General features: G+C 39.6%; 1 protein-coding gene across 3 annotated transcripts; it reads right to left on the bottom strand.

The window, feature by feature from the left end:
* Positions 1-263: 263 nt before the first annotated feature.
* On the bottom strand, positions 264-22,157 carry C9orf72 (C9orf72-SMCR8 complex subunit). Of its 3 annotated transcripts, none has more exons than XM_041004283.1 (11): positions 20,910-22,157; positions 16,726-17,213; positions 15,259-15,318; positions 11,191-11,286; positions 10,551-10,615; positions 9,277-9,349; positions 6,713-6,829; positions 5,701-5,936; positions 3,474-3,531; positions 2,261-2,370; positions 264-2,133 (listed from the first exon to the last, which is right to left on the bottom strand). In XM_041004283.1, exons 2-11 carry the CDS (start codon positions 17,167-17,169, stop codon positions 1,947-1,949), a joined length of 1,446 nt encoding a protein of 481 aa, XP_040860217.1. In that variant the 5' UTR covers positions 17,170-17,213; positions 20,910-22,157; the 3' UTR covers positions 264-1,946. The 3 variants fall into 3 exon arrangements, with proteins under 3 accessions (XP_040860217.1, XP_040860218.1, XP_040860219.1); XM_041004284.1 differs by lacking the exon at positions 20,910-22,157 and adding an exon at positions 17,332-17,749; XM_041004285.1 differs by lacking the exon at positions 20,910-22,157 and having other exon boundaries at positions 2,008-2,129; positions 16,726-17,749.
* Positions 22,158-22,708: the final 551 nt, after the last annotated feature.

The following is a 22,708-nucleotide window of genomic DNA, read 5'->3' as shown; positions in this document are numbered from 1 at the left end:
AGGTGAGAGTCAGAGATAAAAGATCTTTCTCTCTGTCCCTGCTGCTCATCAAGTAGGAAAAAACCAAACAAAATTTTTAAAGGAGATTGTAACATCCTATAGAACCTTTTATGATAGAATTATTTTATGATAGAATTCTATAGGCACATGGAACCTTTAATTTAACAAGACAGTTTAGATCCAACATAAATGTCAGTTGGACAGGATGCTGATTAATCTTGCAAGGTCACCATTGTGTTTCCTAAATAAATAACTAAAAGAGACAAATTTCAAAGATATTTTATTCAAAATTCTCCATCGAGGAGAAAAGATACATAATAATGTTTACACATGCTTTAATAACTTATTTCACTGTACAACTTACACTCAATAGAACAGTATAATAAACCAGCAAAACAAACAAAACCAATCAGCACTTAAACAGGAATCCACTGTGGAAAAAGCATCATGGATGGGACATTACAAGGTGGTTGGTATCCACACATTTGTCCACTACTGAACTGGAATACATTAATGATCTTGTTCAACGTTCAATGTGTGTCCATAACATCAAGACATCTACATATGACATGAAATAAAAGCTATTAAGACCTTTCAGAACACACCGTGTCTTTTTTGTTAAAGTCGGTGGGTGAGGGCATAGGGGCACTGTCACTTTTAACCTTTCCTTATAAATAAATACATTTTCCCTTTGTGTCACTTCCACAGGTTTAAACAAACTTATTTACTTGTGTTCGTGTATATCGCTATGTCCTCCATGCTGTAGGCACAGAATTATGTCATTTTTTTAGCTAGCAAAATGGTCCAAACACATTAATGAAACAAAAGAAACAGACCACTTAGTTCTGCCAAAGTAGCACCTAGAAAAATAGGACTTCAGTAAAGCTTCTCTTGTTATTCTTTATCCAATGCAGGTAACATAACAACAATTTAAAAAAATATAGGAAGAAACATAAGAATGAAAAAGACAAGAAACTGTTCTCTGCTCCTAAAAAGAACTTGTTAGCCTACTCTCTAACACATTGATAATCCTGAAGTTACAATGACTGCCAAGTCAGGAATATGGTGGTAAGAATAAAAATCAGATGAAAATGATTGTTCAGAGGAATCTGAACCGGTAGGAAAGTAATCATATCTTTCAAGGAAAAAAAAAGGCACAGAAGGTAAACTTTTCCATTTGGCTGAAAATAATGAAAATCAATTTTTAATAGCCAACAACTACTAAACATAAAATTTTAATTTCCTATATTTTCTTGGACAAAGCACAAATATATAGGATGCTGACAACAACAATAAAAGAAATAGAAAAATGCACTGACTGTGGTTCATCATAACCAGGGACTATATATAACTCTCGACATTTCTACGTAGACCAAATCCTAAAGATTAAGTCTACAAAACAGGACCTAATAATTTATTTAGATAAAAAAAAGCCTGTTTGACCAGTATTTTCTCTCCAAATCTCAGAATGGTTAAGCCATCTTCCTTTCTGAAACGATTTAAATGCTCTAATTTTCAATTGACTTCCAAAGTATTGTAGTAATTCCATATACCTAGGAACAACAGAAGCTGGAAGTCAACTAGTAGTCCGTCTGAAAGTTAACTCAGATTTGACCTGGATATACATGTAAACTGTGAAACAGAAGTTGCCGAGAACAGTATCTGTGGTCAAGTTTATACCCTATTGTTATATCTTTAAACGCCAACAAGAATACTTTTATAAGTGTAAACATAAGTCTATGTCCCAAGAAAGCACATCTAGGAAAAGAGCTATCCGATGGAGGGATGCACCTGACACTCCTTTACAGACTTTCTGTGACAGCTGTAGTGTAACTGCAATTGCTGAGAAGGACTTCGGAGGCGTCATCTGGGGGAACGAGTTTCCCACCAAGCCATGTTGAGTAGCAATCATGATTATAATGAAATATACTTAACCAGTGAGACAGTTAAAAAGTCATCAGAACATCTCGTTCTTGGACACTAGTGTAGAAAGATCTTCCAAATATGAAAGAGTGCAGGCCTGGTTTAATTTTCTCAGCTAGAGCCATTATTATGTTAAGATCGCCCTCTGCTGTTAAGTCAAGGTCTATCTTCAGGTTCCGAAGAGATTTAAAGGCCTTTTTCCCCTTCTGCCTACAAACAATGAAAAGAAGAAAAAGAAACAAACAAAAAACCAAATTATAATAACATAGAGAGTGTCAAAATGGATCAAGACAAAATAAAGTGTACGAAAGTTTTTCTGGTGGACAGTTTTACTCACGTATCATCTTCTATGTATTTTATTAGTGTCAAGGCTTTTCTGTGAAGGACAAGTAGAAACTGTGCAAGGAAGGTGCTCCTAAGAGATAAACCTGGTTTCAAATGAAAGACCTGCAGGAAAACAAACCGGCTTAATGCAGTTTGCTCTCATTCTACTTGGTTGCTCTGCTTCTACAAGCCGGCAGACAACACCGGCAGAGCCATCTCTCAGAGCACGCCCACAACACCGGCAGAGCCATCTCTCAGAGCACGCCCACAACACCTGGCACAGCCATCTCTCAGAGCACGCCCACAACACCTGGCACAGCCATCTCTCAGAGCACGCCCACAACACCTGGCAGAGCCATCTCTCAGAGCACGCCCACTGTTGCCCTCAGCAGGCAGTCCACTGTTGCCTTCAGCAGGCAGACCACGCTGGCAACACAGAGCCTGCAAACAATCCAACGGCTTTTGAAGAAGGTTCTATTTAATCTCCTAAACCAGAATATATATTCACATTTTTATTAAAATCATTATGAAAACTATTTCATGTTGCTATTATTTAACTTTCTCTTCCGAAATCTTCAAAGAAAATCAAAGTTTCTTGGAACTGAGTTATCTTAGACTACGATTTTTCGATAATCATATATTCATACTCCAGGGGTTGGGAACTCTGTGCGGTGGCAGAGTGCAGGGGGAGCCATTACTTAATCAGAAATACACCACGTTTTAGAAAATATGCTTTTGCCTAATTAAGGCAAATGAAAATTTTCTGTCCCTCTATGATGGACTATGTCAATCAATGGATTCTTCAACGACCTCAGAACTGCAGAACTATCAAAACCACTTGAGCAAGAACCCTGGAGCGTGCCCTGTATCAGGGACCTGGGGTGGGTAAGAGACTGGGTGGGGCTTCCCCCTTCACCTCAGATACATGAAGGAAACAATATGAAAAAAATAGTCTTACCCACTTTCCTGTAGCTCTTGAACCTTTTTACCCTAATTATGTAAAGATGGTCAAAAATATAATTAAAAAATGGAAAAAGTTAAAAAAAAAGAAAGAAAAATTTCTGTCCCCTCAAAAAGCAGAGATCTTTGTATTACAGGGCAGTGCTTAGAATTCAAAAACAGGACTTAATTCTATGTTTCATACTGTTGTACTGGCATTGTAGAATAGGTTAAAAAAGAAAACATGTCATATTATTTGCTCTGACAATCTCAGATTTAATGTTTACCTGATCCAGGAAGCCTTTTACTAGAGTATCTCTGTGTAAGACATCTTGAAAAATATTTCTAAAAGGAAAAGAAAAAAGTCCAAATGTTGAAATGGCTACAAAATACTACTTTGTACCAACTCTCATACAAGCCAATAAATTCTTGCAAATGACATATTGCATACAAATAATTATGTGGGATTAAAGATGTACATATTTGGAGATATAAAATACATATTTACTTTAATTGAACTTTAATTTTGTAAGACGATAGTTCCAATTTACCAAAAAAAAGCCGAGCGAATTAGGCAACCAATAAATAAACTACCAATTCCAACTATCTTCCCTCCAATCGCCAAACAAATCAAGAATAAACGCTATGAGGGACATTTGAGTGGGAATAAAGAACACACCCAGGTAATAATTTACAATATCATTCTCATTTAATTTGTAGCAAGAAGCCCACTAAATGTGCGCAGCATGAACCTGCTGCCCATAGAAGTATCGCCTATCTGAGCAGTGACCAGATTAAGAACTCAAAACGTAACACCTTCTTGAGACAATATCTGTCTAACACTACAGTCAGGCACGGAATGAGCTCAAAGACTATCCTTTTTCTGGACTCCATTTCTCTTTCACTTTCTTGAGGTGACACACAGGGCAGGATTTATAGCACACAGTAAGTGACAAAACAGTAAGGATCATCATATAACTGACAGGCACGGCAGAGAAAGAGGAAGGATATACACAGAAGTAGAGCAAAGTACCTCAGCTTCCCAGTCTGAGGAGACAGGTGTATCAGTCTACAGAAAGAATCAGTTCCCATTTCACCACTACACTGGGCACTGACAGTACCCGTTCATGGGCTCTGGGAGAGAATAAGACTGTTCAAGAGCACTGTCCTCACTGAATGAATACTGTATTCCTACGGGAACTGAATAAAGCCACATATATTAAATAATTGTCTTCAGTGGCTGATTTTTAACTGTATTAGCAACGACTGAAGTTACTTTTAAGCTAAAGGTTAAAAACAACCCCAAAGCAAAAAACACTGTTTAAAATAAAGAGTGAAGTGAGTCTATGATACGCAAAGGTTAACAAAACACTATCTAGTGACTGAAAATACTACTAATGGATAATTTCTTGTTCAGAAAATCTATTTAGACTTGGAAATAAACTCAACAACCCATGACATCATCTTGGTATGATCGACATAATAAGAACAGTAGACTAAGGTAGTCTGTCAAGTCTTCAAAACTGGCTAACAATGAGTAAGAAGGGGATGGTAGTGTGATGCAGCCAGTTAAGACAGCACATTTGAGGTCAGCCAGCATCCCATGTTGGAATGCCAGTTCCAGTCCTGGCTGCTCTGCTTCCAGTCCCTATTAATGTCTCCGGAAAGGCAGCAGAAGAGGGTCTAAGCACTTTGGTTCCTGCTACTCGTGTGGGAGGAGGACAGGATGGAATGGAGTTCCTGGTTCTGGATTTGGCCTGGTCCAGTCCTGCTGTTGCAGCCATTTAGGGAGTGAACTAGTGAATGGAAAATTTTCCCCTCGCAACTCTCTTCTCACTGCCTTTCAAATATTTTTTAAAAACATTTGTCTGGGAACACCTTTGTCTGGGAACACCTCAGACAAAGATTCTTTGGGGATCCCCCCAATCAAGCTTTCGGACTCAGAACGTTACCCATCAAATGACAGGACAGAACAAGTCAATCAACCACCTCAGCTATATGTTGGCAATAAAAATACTGGGCAAACAGAGACTCGAAAATGGACTGTGTTGATCAGTGGACTCTCCAACAAACGCACCGTGCTTGGAGTGGTGAGAGTGGCAGCAATTCAGAACTGCTGAATTATCAGAACCACTTGAGCAAGACCCTCGGAGCATGCCCCACATCTGGGACTTGTGGTAGTTTACAGAGTACAGAAATTGTGTGGATGTCATATCACCTGGTATATAATTATAATACTGCTTCACTGGATCACATCATGTAAATGGCAATATACTGTTTTTCACAAATTAGAAAAAAAAAGATACACAGGGTGGGGGCAAGGAAGTGAGGAATCAGGGCATTCAGCATGCTTTGCTCTTATCGTGGGTGGAGATGAGTGACAGGTGACCAAAAAAGCTGACACTTCATATGTGTGCATTTCTTGCGTGTATACTGTATTATTGGTATGTCTACAGTATGCATTCTCTGTTATGAAAAGAAAATGTACGTTTAAAAAGGCTGGACGGTACATACAAGTCGGGGGTGAAGCTTTCATCCGTGTAGATGATAGTATCCTGTGCCATGTCTTCTTCCGAAGTGGCCTTCCAGAACGCTGTCAGCTCTGACCTCATGTATCGACGCTGGTTATAAATATGTTCGTGACAGGGTGGCATTTGCTTGACCGTGTTGACATCCACATCTATGTGCGTGGTGGGATACGGGGCATACATGACTTGCCGGAAGGGTAGCACAAAGCTTCCAGTTGAATCCTGTCAACAGGAAAATAATATTTACTATCTTATATGCCAGATGACATAAGAATTATTTCTTTAATGTAAAAAACCTGGCTCTGATTTAACAAATTCATCTGTACTAATGCTTTCTAACAGTTCCATCTGGACCCCACGTCAGGGACTCAAGCATGTTACACATCGCCACTGGCTGCTCTCAGGGAGGCAGAGGCAGCACCTGATGGGAAGCACTCTCAACCAATGTGGGTGTCCCAAGCGGCAGCTTAATCAGCTGGGACACAATGCCCACCCTCATCTATGTGAATGTACTCAAAAATATTCATTGGAATTGAGTACAAAATTTTAGTAACAGGAGTGCTCAGTATATCATTAGTTTTCTTTTTTTTAAAAAAATATTATTTATTTTTATCGGAAAGGTAGGACTACAGAGAGGAGAGACAGAAGCTGATCTTCTGTCTGCTGATTCACTCCCCAAGTGGCTGCAATGGCCAAAACTGAACTGATCCAAAGTAAGGAGCCAAGAGCTTCCTCTCACTTTCTCCAAGGGGGTCACAGCAACCGGAGCTGAACTAATCAGAAGCCAGGCCGGGGTCGTCTTCTGGGTCTACTTTGTAGCTGCTGGGGCCCAAGGACTTGAGCCATCCTCTGCTGCTTTCCCAGTCTATACCAGGGACATGAACCGGCACCCACATGGGGACGTCAGCACTGTAGGCGGAGGACTAGCCTGATGAGCCACGTTGCCGGCCCCAAGATTTTAAAAACTTGGTTCCAGTTATGCTGAATGGAAACTATACCTTTAGTAGGCCTTGTACAAACAGCCCTGATTCATATTTAAATGATGATTCTGCTTCACACAATCTGGAGCATTTTCTCTCTGCTGGAGTCAGAAAAAGGCATAAAGTTCTCACTATCTATAAAAGAAAAGATTTTTAGCATTAAAACATGAAATGAAAAGACCATTGGTATCCTTTTGAAAGAAATACAGAAAGAAATTTTGATTGTTGTAAAAAACATACACTGGTACTTAGGCATTCCTAAGGCATAGAATATAATGGTTACTGCTTAAAACAAAGATTCTGTAGTTTGCGTTAGTTGAGAAAATGTTGGATAAATTAACTGTAGAGTACCTAAAAATATTTGGATTCATATTATTATTATGACTTTGTGAATAAGCGATATAACACAGACTTTCACAAATTCATCTCACTACACAGGCTTTATTTTAAAATGACCTAGTACTAATCACTATAGCTCTATCCAGGAACAACAGTTTTGGACGTAAAAATTAACTACATTTACATTTGTCAGGATTATAGCTTGTTTCATAGTTCTACCTACAAAACTTACTATAATGAGTATCAGTGGGTATACAAATGTTTTGTCAGAGAAATACTCTTTCCAATTTAAAATAAGTAGGTGTAATGTGGTGCATTGGATTAAGCTGCCCAGAGTTGGAGGAGGCCCACATCTGGATCTAACTTCCTGGAAGGCAGAAAATAATGGTTCAGGTGTTTCACCCCTGTCACCCACCTGAGAGACCCAGATGAAAATTTGTGATCCTGATTTCAGGTTTACTCAACCTTGGCTGAGGTAGGTTCTGGGGAGTGAACCAGGAGATGGAAGGTCTCTGTCTCAGTTGCTCTTTCAAGTAGAGGAAAATAAACAAGCATTTAAAAAACAAGGGTCCGGTGCAATGGCTCAACGGTTAAATCCTCACCTTGCAAGCGCCAGGATATCAAACGAGTGCTGGTTTGTGTCCTGGCTGCTCAACATGCCATTCAGCTATTTGTTATGGCCTGGGAAATCAGCAAAAGATGGCCCAAGTCCTTGGGAACTTATATCCACATGGGAGACCTAGAAGAAGCTCCTGGCTCTTGGCTTTGGATCAGCTCAGCTCTGGCCATTGTAGGCATTTGACGAATGAACCAGTAGCTGAAAGATCTTCCCCTCTGACTCTCCTTCTCCATAAATCTGATCTGCCTTTCCAGTTATAAAAAAAAAAAAAAAAGACTTCAAAAACAAAAAATTAGTCAGAGGAGGAGTAGAAATCTCCAATTTTAAAAAAGATTTGACTTACAGCCCTATTAGGAAAAAGAAATATCATGTAACTACTTTTGGATCCAGACCATATCCAGAATTATTAATTGAAGAAGTTTTTAAATTAGAATAGTGGCAACTTTTCCTCAAATGAAAAAGGTAAAAGTGAGGTCATTCTTCCGAAGGAGGACAGAGGGCAGCAACAATGCAGAGCCCCACCCTATGACTGTGTGTCTGAAAAAACAGACCGAAAATCCCTTGTGGGACCCTAAGATTTTGGGGGTCAGAGATGAGAAGCTAACTTCCTAGGGTGACAAAAACATAATAAGTTCACTAGACTATAATTATAATATGATGTAGGTATATTAATATCTCATAAACAGTTATGATAAATAGAATTTTGCAAAACTAAGGCTCATTTCAGTGCAGAGTAGCCTATTACAAGTAAAAATGAATTATTAATGTCTTTGTTAAACAAATACTCAACCCCAAAATATATCCTGTGAAAACTTTCAATAAATTGTTAACACAGCTTATTCTAATTAATGGCCAGGAAAGAAAAATGAAAATCGCTTAGTTTATTGCCTGCATTTGGAAATTTAGCTGTGATACATTTTTTAACCTCATTTAGTACTCATGGAAGTGGTCAGAAACATTACTGAATAAAGTATATCTCCACTGATACTTAACAGCATGAATAATCAGGTAACATGTTTTAATAGCAGCACCAGAAGCATATGGCTTTCTTCATATATTTTAAAGATATTAATGGAAAAGAAAAGATATTTTAAATATCTATTTAAAAATATTCTCAAAATCATTTATATACAACCAGGACTGGCATTTATGAGTGAGTTATCATAACAGAAGTAACAAATGACTTCTAAAAAGCTTATTTCAAACTCATTTTTGCCACAATCACAATAATTTGGTAACACTTTACTATTAAAATACTTGTATAATTTTAAAAATTTACTTATTTTAAAGAGAGAGCCAACTGCTGCTTCACACCCCAGATACCCTCAATAGCCAAGGTTGGGCCAGGTCAAAATCAGGAACGTGCAGCTCTGCACAAGTCTCCCAAGTGGTGACAGAGCACCACGACATAAGCTACCATGGGAGATCTCCAAGAGTGCATACGGCAGAAACGCAAAAGCTGGAATGGAGCTTGGACCGCAACTCAGGTGCTCAAACATCCCAGCAGTGTCTCACCTGCACCATCACACATTTGTCCCCATTAGACCACTTTAATCAGCACCTTACATATAAATTACAACCCATGATATACTAACAGCAGTAATAATATTATAAAATAAAGTACCTTATTTACTTTTTCTGCACTGCTCCCTACAACAACCGAACAGCCACAGGTTTGCAAGTGTGAACTGATGGCACTGTGAAGTAAGAAAATAATTTAAAAATGCTGACTTTAAAACAATTTCAGAAACAACACCAGAAAAAGTTAGCTCCAAATAACTCAGATAGCTTTGTATAATAAACTCTAAGGCTTACACAGAATGTCATTTTTATGTGTATTTGATCTTATATTTTCCAGGGGCTTTCACAGGGATTCTCTTGTTTGAGCCTTAAAGTAACCCAATTGGCAAAGACATCATATGACAGCTGAAGAAACTAATGTGGTAGAGGGGTTAAGTGATTTATTTACAGTGAAATGATATTAAAAGCAATATATGAATGACTAAACTCAGGCCTCAAGTGTTTCAGATTCAAGACATTAATGCACTCATGCCTCTCACATTCCATCATGATATGATTTCCATCATAAACGGAAAGATTATTTTTCGCTTATCACCTTAACAATGAAATTTTATGATAATCTGCTATCCTGAAAAAATACTTGGAAAGATTATGGGATAAAATATGTAGAGTACTGCACACAGGGACTAATGTATAGGCACTCAGATAACACTGACTTTAATTATTACCATTTCCTTTAGGAAATACATAAATAGAAAACATCAGCTATTAGCTATTATCAAATGCTTTCACGTTTCAGGCAACGCTTTAAGTGCTTTAAACTATTCACCTTACTCAATACTCATAACTGTTATTATTTCAAGTTGGAAGCAGAAGCACGGAGAATTCAGGGAGTTTGCCTAGGATTACACAGCAGTTTTAGAGCCCACATTTATAAGTAGTAAAAATTGTATTTCTAGACAGAAAAAAATCAGTACAAGTATGAAATAAGTCTCTTTTTAAGCTTAAGTAACATGTGAGGCCATGTAAATGCAAAGCCCAATCAATGTGACTTAATTTGTAAGGGTTTTAGTTTCAACTTCCATGAGAAGTAAAATAAGAAACCAGAAACAAACAAATGGGATCAAGATTTTCATCCAAGCACAACAGAAATCAAATTTCTAAAATAGCAACTGAGTAACATCAGATCTACCTCAGACACATTATGACTGACAAAGTAGCACACATTTAAACATTTCAAATATGCAATGTTGTATTTAGAATAGACTGAGTATCAAAATAATTTTTTTTCCTTCCTTCCTTCCAAATCTTTTCCTAGGTAAGCATAAGATTTTTATGTGCCTTATCTAGTTTTAGGGAGAAAAACAAAATCCTTACTTGAGAAGAAAGCCTTCATGACAACTGTCACCAATATCATCATCATTGAGTACTGTGTCAGCTATCTAAATGCATCCCCCACCAAAAAAAAAAAAAAAAAGTTATAGCATAGTAAGCATAGTATTGAAACAAAACTTTCAATATATGTTTGCTGAAATATATCACATTGCCTTCATCTCTGAGCAACGAGAATACCAACAGAAGAACCCCCAAGCATTAACTTTCAGAAGAACAAACGTAAAAGCAACAGTTTTTATAATAACTTCCCCTTATCTGTTAGAATCAAAATACTCATTTTAATGCTAGCTTCCACTGATAGCTACTAATTTGTACACTACTTCATTTCAAACATACTGCATTAATTACTTATATTTTCTATTAGGTGTGGAATCCTTCCATTTAAGGAAACATAAATCTTGTCAAATAAACTATATTAAATTTTGTAGTAATTATCAATGATCAAAACAGCCACTGACTTTCATGGGTGCTTGTTTGAAACTAGAGCTTCAAAAAACAGTAGCAGCATAATATGCAATACTAGACTATCACTATATCTGTGATATATCTGTGACTAGATCTGTGAGAATATAATACAGTACTCTAACTCAGTCAATCAAGGGCAAAACCGCTAAGAACTTACATCTATTTCTTCAGGAACACTGTGTGATTTCATAGATGAAAGCAGTTCCATTACAGGAATCACTTCCCCAGTAAGCATTGGAATAATACTCTGACCCTGTGGAATAAAGTAAAAGAAAGTGAAGAAAATGACATAATATGCAAGGGTGGGAGTAATAAATAACTTTACATGAAAGCAAAGAATAATCCTTTTTGATGGGAATACTTGGTAACTTGTTCAGACACAGCCCAAAATAAATCTACTACTCTAAAATATGGTTTTATATGTGACTTACAGGTAATTTTCACTTTCCAAGGGAAAATTTTCTTTCGTGAGCACTGAATCATTGGTTTATCACTTACAGGAAGTAATTAAATTCATCAGCCAAGTTTAGAGTACCTGCTCCGGAATTAACTGAGTTACAAAATTCTTAATTAAAGGTCACCTAGATTCCATAATTAAAAACAAGGAAAGCCCAACAGAAAGACTTTGAAATCCTTATCAAATAACTTAGCAGTAAGAGTTTAACTTGGGTATGACAGTTCACAAAAAAGTTATGATAACATATAAATGCAAATCAAGATCATTATACATATATATAAGGAATCAATAAAACACAGAAGCTTCCTATAGAATTTTTTCAGAATATAACTATCACATCTTAAAATATCTAGACTCAAATGTAAATTATCTCAACTACCAATGATTCTTCATTTATTCACTAACACCATTTCCCATAGGATTTATAATCATAATCATATAATCATAAACTTATAGATACAGAAAACTGTCTAACACTTACCAATTTTTAGCTATATCCATTTTAAAAATCATTCATCATTTAAAGTAAATTTAACAATGGGTTTTCCCACCCTGAAATTTCACAAAGTTATCTTTAAATTATTTTTTTACTTATCTATTTGAAAGATAGAGAGACAGAAGGCAGACTCTGCAAAGGCCTCCAACAGCTGTGGACTGGTCAGGTCTGGAACTCACTCCAGGGCTCCCTGAGGGATGGCAGGCCCCTGAGGGATGGCAGCACCTGCTGCCTTCCAGTGTGTGCAGGAGCAGGAAGTTGGATGGGCAGCAGGTGGGACTCCCAAGAGGCACTCTGACATGGGACATAGGAACCATTTGCTAGATATCTGCCTCTCTGGAAATCATTTTCCGCTCTTCACATTAACCTTCAAATGAAAAGCTGTCATAACCAGACACATTTTTGATTGATATAATCTGTATTTTCAGAGCCCCTTCTATAAAGTAACTGAGAATTTAAATACAATAATATCTCTGGAAATGTTATCCTAAACCATAAATCCATATGCTTATAATGGGGAGTCCTATTATTTAAAAATATCCTGTAGTATTCTCTACAACTAATCACATCCATTGTTTTTTTATTCTTTAAAATGTTGTTCATAATTAGCACATGCAATGCAACAATAATGTCTGATTCTGTGTTAAACTTCCTTCCTTGTAAAGATACTAGCAAATGACAGTAACAAGCACCAAAAATCAGCACAAAAAATGTTTCATCCAAAAGCAGTATTTATTCTTTAAAATAAAGTTAATGAAATTAAACAATGTGGGATTTGCAAGGATTCGATTGTAACAACTCCAGAAGCAATAACTAAAAAAATTAGGCCCACATGCAATTTATATATGCTACCTCAGACATTTTTCATCATTGGCAAATGGACATCTTCAATGAAGCTCAACAAAGACATCCTGGGGTAGGCACCGATGCAGTGGGCTAAGCAGACAATGTCTCATAGTAAAGTTCCAGTTTCAGTTCCAGCTGCTTTGCTTTTGACTAGCTTCCTAATACACCTGGGAAGGGAACAGAAGCTAGCTGGCCCAGAACCAGGCCACCCGCTTGCGAGAGCCAGTTCCTGCCTCCTGGTTTCGACACGGCTCAGGTCTGGCTGTTGTGTCCTTTGGAGAGTGAAACAGCATATGGAATATTATCTAAGTGTGTGTATAGATAATCTCTTTCTGTGCCTCTGCTTTTCAGTAAATAAATATTTAAATTAAGACAAAAATTCTACATAGCTAAACACAAAAAAAATGTTCTGGCAGAAACCCCTCTAAGTTTCTTTTCCTCTTTGTACTTCTCCAACTCAAAATTTTCAGGGAAACAATGCTTCCCGTTTTAGAAACTCCAGTTTGTCCCTAACAGATAGGTAAGATAACACTCCCAAGAGTCCTTAAAAGTGGAAGTTGATTTTAGCAGTTAATTCATTAAGTACAGGTTTCTGATTTAATAAAACAAGATCTCAGTAAAAACAAAATTCTATTTGGTCCTAAGAGGCCTTATCTTAACTGTTTAATCATCCCACAGGTTAGCGGTGACCCTGCTTATTGATCAGCAGCTTGGCAACACCCGGGCTGCCCTTAGCAAAGAGGAAACTGCAGGTCTGATAGTGTCCACCTCTCATCTGGCCGGGAGAGTTCTCTACAAAAACATAACTGTGTAAACTACAAACCTTTATAGTGCTCTGTATTTTTCTTGTTTGTGTCCTTGCACTTTCACAAATTCTTAAGGAAACTATTTTTTAAATTATAATTCTGATCCAGCCATGTCGGGAGAGCCAGAGCCAAGGCAATTAAGCCACATGTAAAAGAATGGCATTTTACAAGAATGAGCAACAAAGGGCCTGCGTGCTGGTGTAGCAGGCTGGGCTGCTGCTTGTGATACTGGCATTTTATTTGGGTGGTGCTCTGTGGTCTAGCTACTACACACTTCTGATCCAGCTCCCTGACACTGGACTGGGAGAAGCAGGGTAAGATGGCCCAAATGTTTGAGTCCCTACCACACTTGCGGAAGATCTGGAACAATTTCTTGGCTTTGACTTGCCCTAGGCTTGGCCCATATGGACATCTGGGGAGTGAACTGGTAGACGGAAGCTTTTTCTTGCTCTCCTTCTTTGTGTCTGTCTTTCCTTCTGTAACTCTGATTTTTAGAAATAAATATAGAAATCCAAAAAAACAAAAACAAAAATCAATGAGCAACAAGGGTGGCATGCCAGGGACAAGGGGAATAAAAACAGGAACCCTTCTTCCACTGGAGAGACCCTTTCAGAAAACCTCTTGTCTGTCTTACACTGAAATGATTTGAATTTCTCTTTACAAAGGAAGCCACACTCTGGCAATCACGTTTCTCGTCTCTGGAGTCTGTTCTTTGTAGGGCATTCACATTCACAGAACAAAGCTCACACATTTTCCTAGAGTTGAAATTACTGGAAGCCTTAAGAATAAGGAGGTTATCACTGAAAGACTTTAATACTAAAACAGGTATATCACGAAGACAAATGCAAACTAAGTTTTAAAAGACACAGTACAGTATTTTCCTTCATTTTATTTTTTTGAATTATTTGAAAGGGAGAGACACAGGTATCTTTCATTAGCAGGTTCACTCCCCAAATGGCTGCATGGACAACAGGGTTGTTTTATGCTGGTTATGCAGCAGCTCAGGTTATGCAGATGTCCCACGGGAGTGGCAGAGGCCCAAGCAGTCATCTTCTGCTACTTTACCAGCAAACTGGCAGGAAACTGGACTGGAAGTTGAGCAGCTGGTACCCAAACAAGTATCTTGATATGGGATGCTGACACTGCAAGTAGCAATTTAACTTGTACCACAACACTGGTGCCACAATGCTCTTAAAGGAAATACAGTGTTTAGAACTGGACGTGCTCCTTGTGACAGACACTAAGGTACTTTACATCTAAGACTGCACAGCTGTTTCTACAGAAAAGTTTAGGGGCAATACCTTAATGAAAACTACATGTACAATTTTTAATAGTAACAAGTTACCCAAAAGTTATTCTGTACAAACAGAATAAAAGGAGAAAAATATTTGTGCATAGATGCAATTATTAGTTTATTTACTTATCTAACTCCTCAGATGAATTACATGGAAACTATTAGCCAGTTATTTCATACAGTTCACCATGTCTCTGCTCATATTCAGACCCACTTTGTGAAGCTAATTTCTCCTCAAGGCCATTAGAAAAGTCGTTACCAGCCTTACATGGACATATGTCAACAGGAATGGTGGTATATCTAACAGTAAGCAATGTGTACTTTACCTGATCTTCCATTCTCTCTGTGCCTTCTAGAACGATCTTCTGGACATTTCCTTGTCTTTCCTAAGCAAAAGAAGATACATCTTAAAAAGCTAAAAACCCACATTTGGATACTTCTCATTTTCCGATGTGCATATTTCTTGTGTAATTTAATTAACAGGAAAATTATTTTAAACTCCAGGAAAAGGAGGCAGGAAATTAACTCAACAAACCATGCTCTCAGAGACAACCTAAATCCAAAGCATTCTTTATTCCACAATGAAGGAAAAACAAAAAACAAAACAAAACAAAACAAAACTGTCAATGTAGCAGTTGGAGTTTCAAAAAGGAAAATAACTTGAACTTTTCAAAATTAAATAAGATCAAGTTGGGAGAAATGTAATTTCTTGATTTGAACATGAGAAATAAGGAGACAAAGTTGTAAATAAAGTAAAAAACTATCTCCTAAGATGCTAGCTTTCTTTATTATTGAATAACAGCTCTATAAAATTAATTCAATTAATAATGCTGTAAAGGACTCCTAGGTTAGTATCAAACTGGAAGAGTAGGAAGGAGAATTAAACTTGTTCTTTAGATATACCAAAAGTATTCTGAAATGTAAATATCACTATGTATTAAATTACACGATTTAGAAAAAGAATTGTCTGTAGTTTAATATGCATGAATTAAACACAATATCTCTTGGAAACTATTTAGTGAACTCGAATTTATAAACTTAGGAACGTGGCACAGAAGTTAAACAGATCAAAGAATGCATGGTCAAGAAAGTATCAAATTACAGCTTTGAACCATTATATTTACAGGGTAAGTGAAACATAAGTTCATGCAATGAAAGGGAAGAAAAAATAAGTTTTAAGGGTCTGGGCCCCATGTGGTAGCCTGGCAGCTAAAGTCCTTGCCTTGAATGCACTGGGATCCCATATGGGAACCCGTTCTAATCCAGCTGGCCCCGTTCTCCATCCAGCTCCCTGTTTGTGGCCTGGGAAAACAGTCGAGGACAGCCCAAAGCCTTAGGACACTGTAGCCACATTGGAGACCCAGAAGAGGCTCCAGGCTCCAGGCTCCAGGCTTCAGATCAGCTCACCCATGTCCATTGTGGCAGCTTGGGGAGTCAATCATCAGATGGAAGATCTTCCTCTCTGTCTCTCCTCCTCTCTGTACATCTGACTTTCCAATAAAAAAAAATCTTCAAAAAAAAGTTTTAAGGGTCAGACTCCCAAGATAAATCCAGACTCTAGTAACCTCTTAATTTCTGTGAGCTTTAGCTTTTCATTTGTAAGATGGTGCTACCATCTCCTACCTCGCACAGTTAGCATGAAGAACATACAATCTGTAGCAGGACAGATGCAAAATGAGTTACTACTTGACACTAATTATATATAATTTCTTAAAAAAAAATACACGTAAATACACCAGAAATGAACTTTCTATAGTTGGCTTAAATGATTAGCAAGCTCGAGAACCACCTACCTTATGCATCCATATCCTTCCTTTCCGGATAATATGTGTTAACCTATCGACACACACTCTGTGAAGTGGGAGGTAGAAACTAAGTTCCGCCTGAGGAAGTATAATTGATAGTCCATATGTACTCCTATCCCCATTCCAGTTTCCATCGAAGATCAACGAAACAATAATTACTCCCTTTTCAGATAAGACAAAAAACTTTACATCTATAGCTCCACTTTCTGCATTTCGAAGAATTTCTCCATTTAGGGTGTGGTTGGCAAGAAAGGTTATTTCTCCGTCACTGAGTAGAACCTGCTGTGTCTTTGGAGCCCAAATGTGCCTTACTCTAGGACCAAGAATATTGTCCCAGTAAGCAAAGGTAGCTGCTAACAAAGGTGATTCACCACTTAATGCAATCTCTGTCTTGGCAACAGCTGGAGATGGTGGCGGGCAGAGAGTCGACATCACTGCATTCCAATTGTCACATTATCCAAATGCTCCAGAGACATCTAAACAGGCACAAAGCAACCAACTGTTAGGTTCAGCCATTTTAAAGATACCAACCAGTAAAATCCCAAACAACCGAGACAAACGTTATACACAAAAGTTCATGGAACAGACCCTTACTGTTTCCAAATGTCCAGTGTGTGCAATTCTAGTAAAATTGGGTATCTGGTCCCCAGTAAGTCACAATCAGAGAGGAGCAAGACAGGATGGAAGAGAATGAGTTAGATACCATGACACTTCTGAAGTATGATTCTCAAAAAGGATATTTAATCCTAAACTCTGGTATATGGAAACTTCTGTGGAAATAGGTATAATCACTTTTGGATGGTGTCCTTCTGTCCTCATTGAATTCTCTGGGTACCCAACGTGCTGCTGTTTAAAAGAAACTAGGGGCAGACATTGTGGTGTAGCACCTTAGGCCACTACCTATAGTGCCAGCATCCCCCCAGCAGCAGCAGCTCAAGGCCTGTGGCTCCATTTTCAACCCAGGTCCCACTAATGCTCCTGAAAAGCAGTGGAAGATTAGCCAAGTGTTTGGGCTCATGTACCCATGTGGGATGCTTGGAAGAAGCTCCTGGAGAGTGGATTTGGCCATTGTGATCATTTGGGGCATTTAAGAGCAGGTGGAAGACCTCTCTCTCTCTGTCTGTTTCGCTCCCTCTCCCTTTTTCTAATTCTGCTTTTCAATAACTCCGGTTTGAGTCCTGGCTGCTCTGCTTCCCATATCGCTCCCTCCTAATGCACCTGGGAAGGCAGCAGATGATGCCGTTAGGACTTGAACCCCTGAAACTCAGTGAGATACCATATGGAGTTCAGCACTGTATGCTTCAGCCTTTCCCAGTCCTGGCTACTGTGCCCATCTGAGGAGTGAACTAGCAGATGGACAATCTCCTTTTTCTGTTCCTACAACTCTCTTTTTCATTCTGCCTTTCAGATAAAACATATCTTTCAATAAATAAGTCCTGCTAAAACAGAGAGTAATCTTCCAGAATTCTCTGGGAATATATTCCATGATTCTCGGTGGATGCCTGTTCCCAGATTGTAGCTAACCCTTTCACAAATACACTGTTTTTTCCTATACACACAAACCTTTGATAAAACTTAACTTTTAAATCAAGCATAATAAGAGTTAACAACTAATGATTGAATAAAACAATTATAACACTACATGAAAAATCTAAGTTCTGTGAATATTGTCTGTCTCAAAACATCGCACTCTTGTGTCTCCACCCTTCTTGAGATGAAATGATACAGTGCCTAGCACACGAGATGAAGTGTGGGGACTGGGCGTTAAGACTACTACTCATCTTTGGTAAGTCAGGAGGAGGGTCATCTGCTTCAGGTAATCTTGGGTTACCCAGCTGAACTGATGTGCAAGGCTGGACAGGCACAGACAATGGTAATAATAGTAGAGGAGTCTTGACAGCTTACAATTTTTGGCTGAAACTTCTGAAGAACCATGTAATTGGAAACCTGCCTCTCTCTCTTTTTAACTCATGCAAGTATTACGCAGAGTTTATAATGCTGTAGTAAAAGCAGGGTGACTTCAATGTTGTCCTTCAATCCTTGCTCCTCCCAAGGATGTTGCATAATTCTGTCCTTGCCTGTGCCATCAGTACTACTTCAGTGACCTGCAGCAGTTAACACTCTATTGCTGGTTCCACTTCAGCTTTGGCCTCATCTCCCTCTTCCTCTGCAGGTAAATTTCGGTAATTTTCCAATCCTCATTTGGTGACATCTCTCAGTGGTCTTAATGTGCTCTTCTACTTCTTCATCAAACATGTCAGCATGTTTCCCCCACCAGCTTGCCATGTAGCCTCCCCAGGAACTTTTATATTTTTCAGTCCAGATCTATTCCTCAATCTATCCCTTATTTCCTACTAGTAAATGTCTTGATATCATGTTTAAGGGCTCCCTTGTGGAAGTCTTTGCACAAACTAAAGTGTTTTGGGCAAAACATGCAGCCTTTAGTTAGGATTTATTTTCTGTTCATTTCTTCCACTCACAACGTTAATGCTTTTTCTATCTGAACTAAGCACTTATCCCATACTCTGGTGATATTTTTGCAGTCTGAGATGCAACAGCAAAACACACACATATTCCTTTTTCCTTCTTCACAACTTCAACAACAGAAAAATCATTCTCACCATAGCTCTCGGTATTCTCAACATAAGAATTTTCTTTTTCTTTCCTTAAATGGAGAACCTTTGCACATTTACTTAAACTATACACTTTACAGGCTTTCCTTTGGAATGCCAAGGAAAGGTGTCCTTACAAGTAAAATAAGAGTGATTTGAACGCAAGCCCTACAATACCATGACAGCTAATCTGACCATGGAGACGGCTATTAAACAACTAATTAGAAGGCAGTGTATAAAGCATGGAGACATTGGACAAGAGGTGATTCATGTTCCCCATGGGACAAAGTGAGCTTGAGATTTCATCATACTACTCATAATGATACACAACTCTCAGCTTATGAATTGTTGATCACAGGTCAATTGAAACCTCAGAAATATAAACCACAGGGCCAGGCACAATGGTTCAACTGGCTAATCCTCCATCTCCAAGTGCCAGGTTCCCACATGGGCACTGGTGCACGTCCTGGTTGCTCCACTTCCTATCCAGCTCCCTGGTTGTAGCCTGAGAAAGCACTACAAGATGGCCCAAAGCCTTGGAACCCTATACCCACGCAAGAGACCCAGAAGAAGCTCCTGATTCCTGGCTTTGGGTTGGCTCTGCTCCAGCTATTGTGGCCATTTGGGGAATGAACCAGCAGATGGAAGATCTTACCCTTTCTCTTTCTATAAATCTGCCTTTCCAACAAAAATAAATAAATCTTTAAACAAAAATGGAAACCACAAATGTAAGGGACTACTATCACCTGAGACAGGACATAACAAAGAAGTATAACTACGGAATTGTCAATGTCCGTAGTCAGAAAAATCCATTTATACAATATGTTGAAGAAAAGTCTGTTCAAAAACTACAGCTTTAATCTACCAATTTTAAGTACATTATGAAACATGAGCCACAGTTTTTTGAGGGAAGCCAGGATAGGAATTGGGTGAGACAATGGCTTGCCATCCCTGTAGACAAAGCACAGGATTCATGAGGGCTTACCTATACATTTTATAAATAAAATCTCACATATGCAAATATATGGTTATGTTAATTAGCTTGTTAAAATGGTTAGCAAAGTGGTGGGCTTGAGATTTTCCTTTAGAGAAAAAAAAAGAAAAGAAAAAAATCTGGTAAAAATGAAAAAAATCAACTCTTTTCTGATTGGGATTCAGAATGCTGGTTGGTTAACTGCCAGCGTCAATCAGAATTCAACCATCTTAAGACCATTACTTCTTGAAATTACGCTTTCTGATTATTTTCTCCCAGTAGCTAGCTGAGTCCTAAACCAGTCCACCTTCCAGAACACAAGTTGACCAGGACATCTGAAGGAGAATGGACTGCTTGTAACATCAAACTGTAACACTTCGTCAATTTTCAATATCAGGCAAGATGGCAGGCAATGCTCATGATATTTCTAGTTGGGCATCTTTTACCCAACCAAATTTCTCAGCTAACAGGGAAGCAAACCTATCATTTCTTGGACCTACTTAACATAGCCCAAGGGCAGGCTGGACCGGAAGTTCACCTTCTATAGAAAAAAAAGTTTCCGGCTGCCAACACAAACAAATACATACATGATCTTAACAACTTGGTAGGCTGCATGTAACTGTTTCCTGGAGCAGGTTCAGCACACGTTTGCAGTGTGGTCTGTGAAGTGTCTCACCCATATCATGTACATAGGAAGTACAGTCATCTTAAGGTAGTTTCCAGAAGGTCTGGGATATTTTCCTAGAATAGTGGGGTTAATCAGCATCACATAAAACCTCCATACACTAGTCCTCTCCTTACCTGTCCTTCCATTTCCCACAGTTTCAGTTCCGCATAGTCTACCTTGGTCCTAAAATACTAAGTGGAAAATTCTAGAAGTAAACACTTTGTATGTTTTAAACTGCATCTTTCCGGGTGGTGTGATAAAATCTACAGTCATCCTGCTCATTCAGTAGCCAGTGTTTCTGTGCTGCCTGGCTGACCACTTCGAAGCCATCTAGGCTGTCAGTCTAGGTTATCTGACTGACTGGTACCTCGGTGCTTGTGTTCAAGTAACCCTTATTTCACTGAGTAGTGGTCCCAAAGCACAAGGAGAGTGATGCAGACAATGTTATTACAGTACAGTACACTCATCCCAAATTACTACATCTAAAGCACAAATTAAAATTGACCATAGGTATGTCCACGTAGCAAAAACATTACATATGCAGAGCTTGGTAGGAGAATCCAGGACTGGATCCCCTGGCTCAAGGCTAAAGGGGAACCTACCGACCTGCAAGTGTTCTGACTGCCCACTGTCGACATTCCATGCACTAAAGCCTTGCTTCTTCATGTCTCCAGAAGGCGCTAAAAGTTTTCTGAAGTCAGAGAAACATCAAGCCTGACGCTATTTTCAACTACTTTTTCGGAACCGTTTGTACAAAGCAGAAGTAATACCAGATTAGGAACCCTTGCTTTGCAGCGGATGATGAATGAGAACAGCCTGGAAGGGAATTTTTCTAGCTGCCTCAACCAGATTGTTTGTCCATTACAGCCTAACGACCTCCACTGCCTGGGGAAAGGGCCATCCCTTCTGGCCAAGTATATGACCCGTCCCCAAAACAAAAACGCGCACAGTTCACCCGAACAGGCAGACAGGCAATCACAGTACTTCTTTCTGCAACCGATTACCATCACATAGCACCCCAAGTCACGCTGGGCACTTCCTTTCCCTGAGTGTGTTAACCTCAGAAGTGTGGAGCAACCAGGTCCCTTCCCACAGAATGCGAGTACACCCTGTCTAGCACTGCTGAACACCCACACTCCTTGCAAACTTCTGCTGCAATTCTGTGGGCGTGCAAGTACGCCCACATCCCAAGCCACCGCACACCAGCTCCGTTCGGTGCGAAGGAGGAACCCCGCGCCCCCTTTCCACGGGCAAGGCCTCCTGGCGCCCCACGCTCCTTTCTTGCCACCCCATAGAAGCAGCAGCAGCAGCAGCAGCAGCAGCAGCCGCGCTCCCGCGGGGGTGCCGCCTGTGTCCCCAGAGACAGCAGACGGGAGGACAGCGGGCCGAGGGCACACGAGAACCCCGACCCCCAGGACCCGCAGCCGCCGCGCCCGGGAAGCCGGGGCCCAGACGCAGCCAACTCCAGCAGTCGCGGGGCTGGCAAGCTCGATGCCCGGCTCCGGCCAGGAGAACGGAGAGGGGAGAAACGGGGGGACGCGTCCAGTCCCACGGAGAGCCCCACGAGAGCCCCCCCGTCGCCGCCCCGCCAACCTGACCCCACCGCCTTACCCACCGGCACCTCAGTCGCCCCCTCGTCCCCGCCCGCGCCTCGGCCACCGCGGCGGGTGCAGGAACCCGCAACCGCAGCCCCGCCCCCGGCACGCCCCCACTCCCCGG

The sequence above is a fragment of the Ochotona curzoniae genome, unplaced genomic scaffold (assembly GCF_017591425.1).
Source record: "Ochotona curzoniae isolate NIBS_2020 unplaced genomic scaffold, NIBS_Ocur_1.0 scaffold_3208, whole genome shotgun sequence".
Taxonomy (NCBI): domain Eukaryota; kingdom Metazoa; phylum Chordata; class Mammalia; order Lagomorpha; family Ochotonidae; genus Ochotona; species Ochotona curzoniae.
Note: the sequence above shows the minus strand (reverse complement) of the source record. Positions and strands in the feature narration are given on the sequence as shown.

Excerpts from the sequence above, each read along its gene's own strand:
- C9orf72 (XM_041004283.1), bottom strand. The coding sequence starts at position 17,169 with ATGTCGACTCTCTGCCCGCCACCATCTCCAGCTGTTGCCAAGACAGAG. Across the intron at positions 11,287-15,258 it reads CAGAGAGAATGGAAGATCAG|GGTCAGAGTATTATTCCAAT; the intron begins GTAAAGTACACA and ends TTTATTCCACAG. Across the intron at positions 2,134-2,260 it reads AAATACATAGAAGATGATAC|GCAGAAGGGGAAAAAGGCCT; the intron begins GTGAGTAAAACT and ends CATTGTTTGTAG.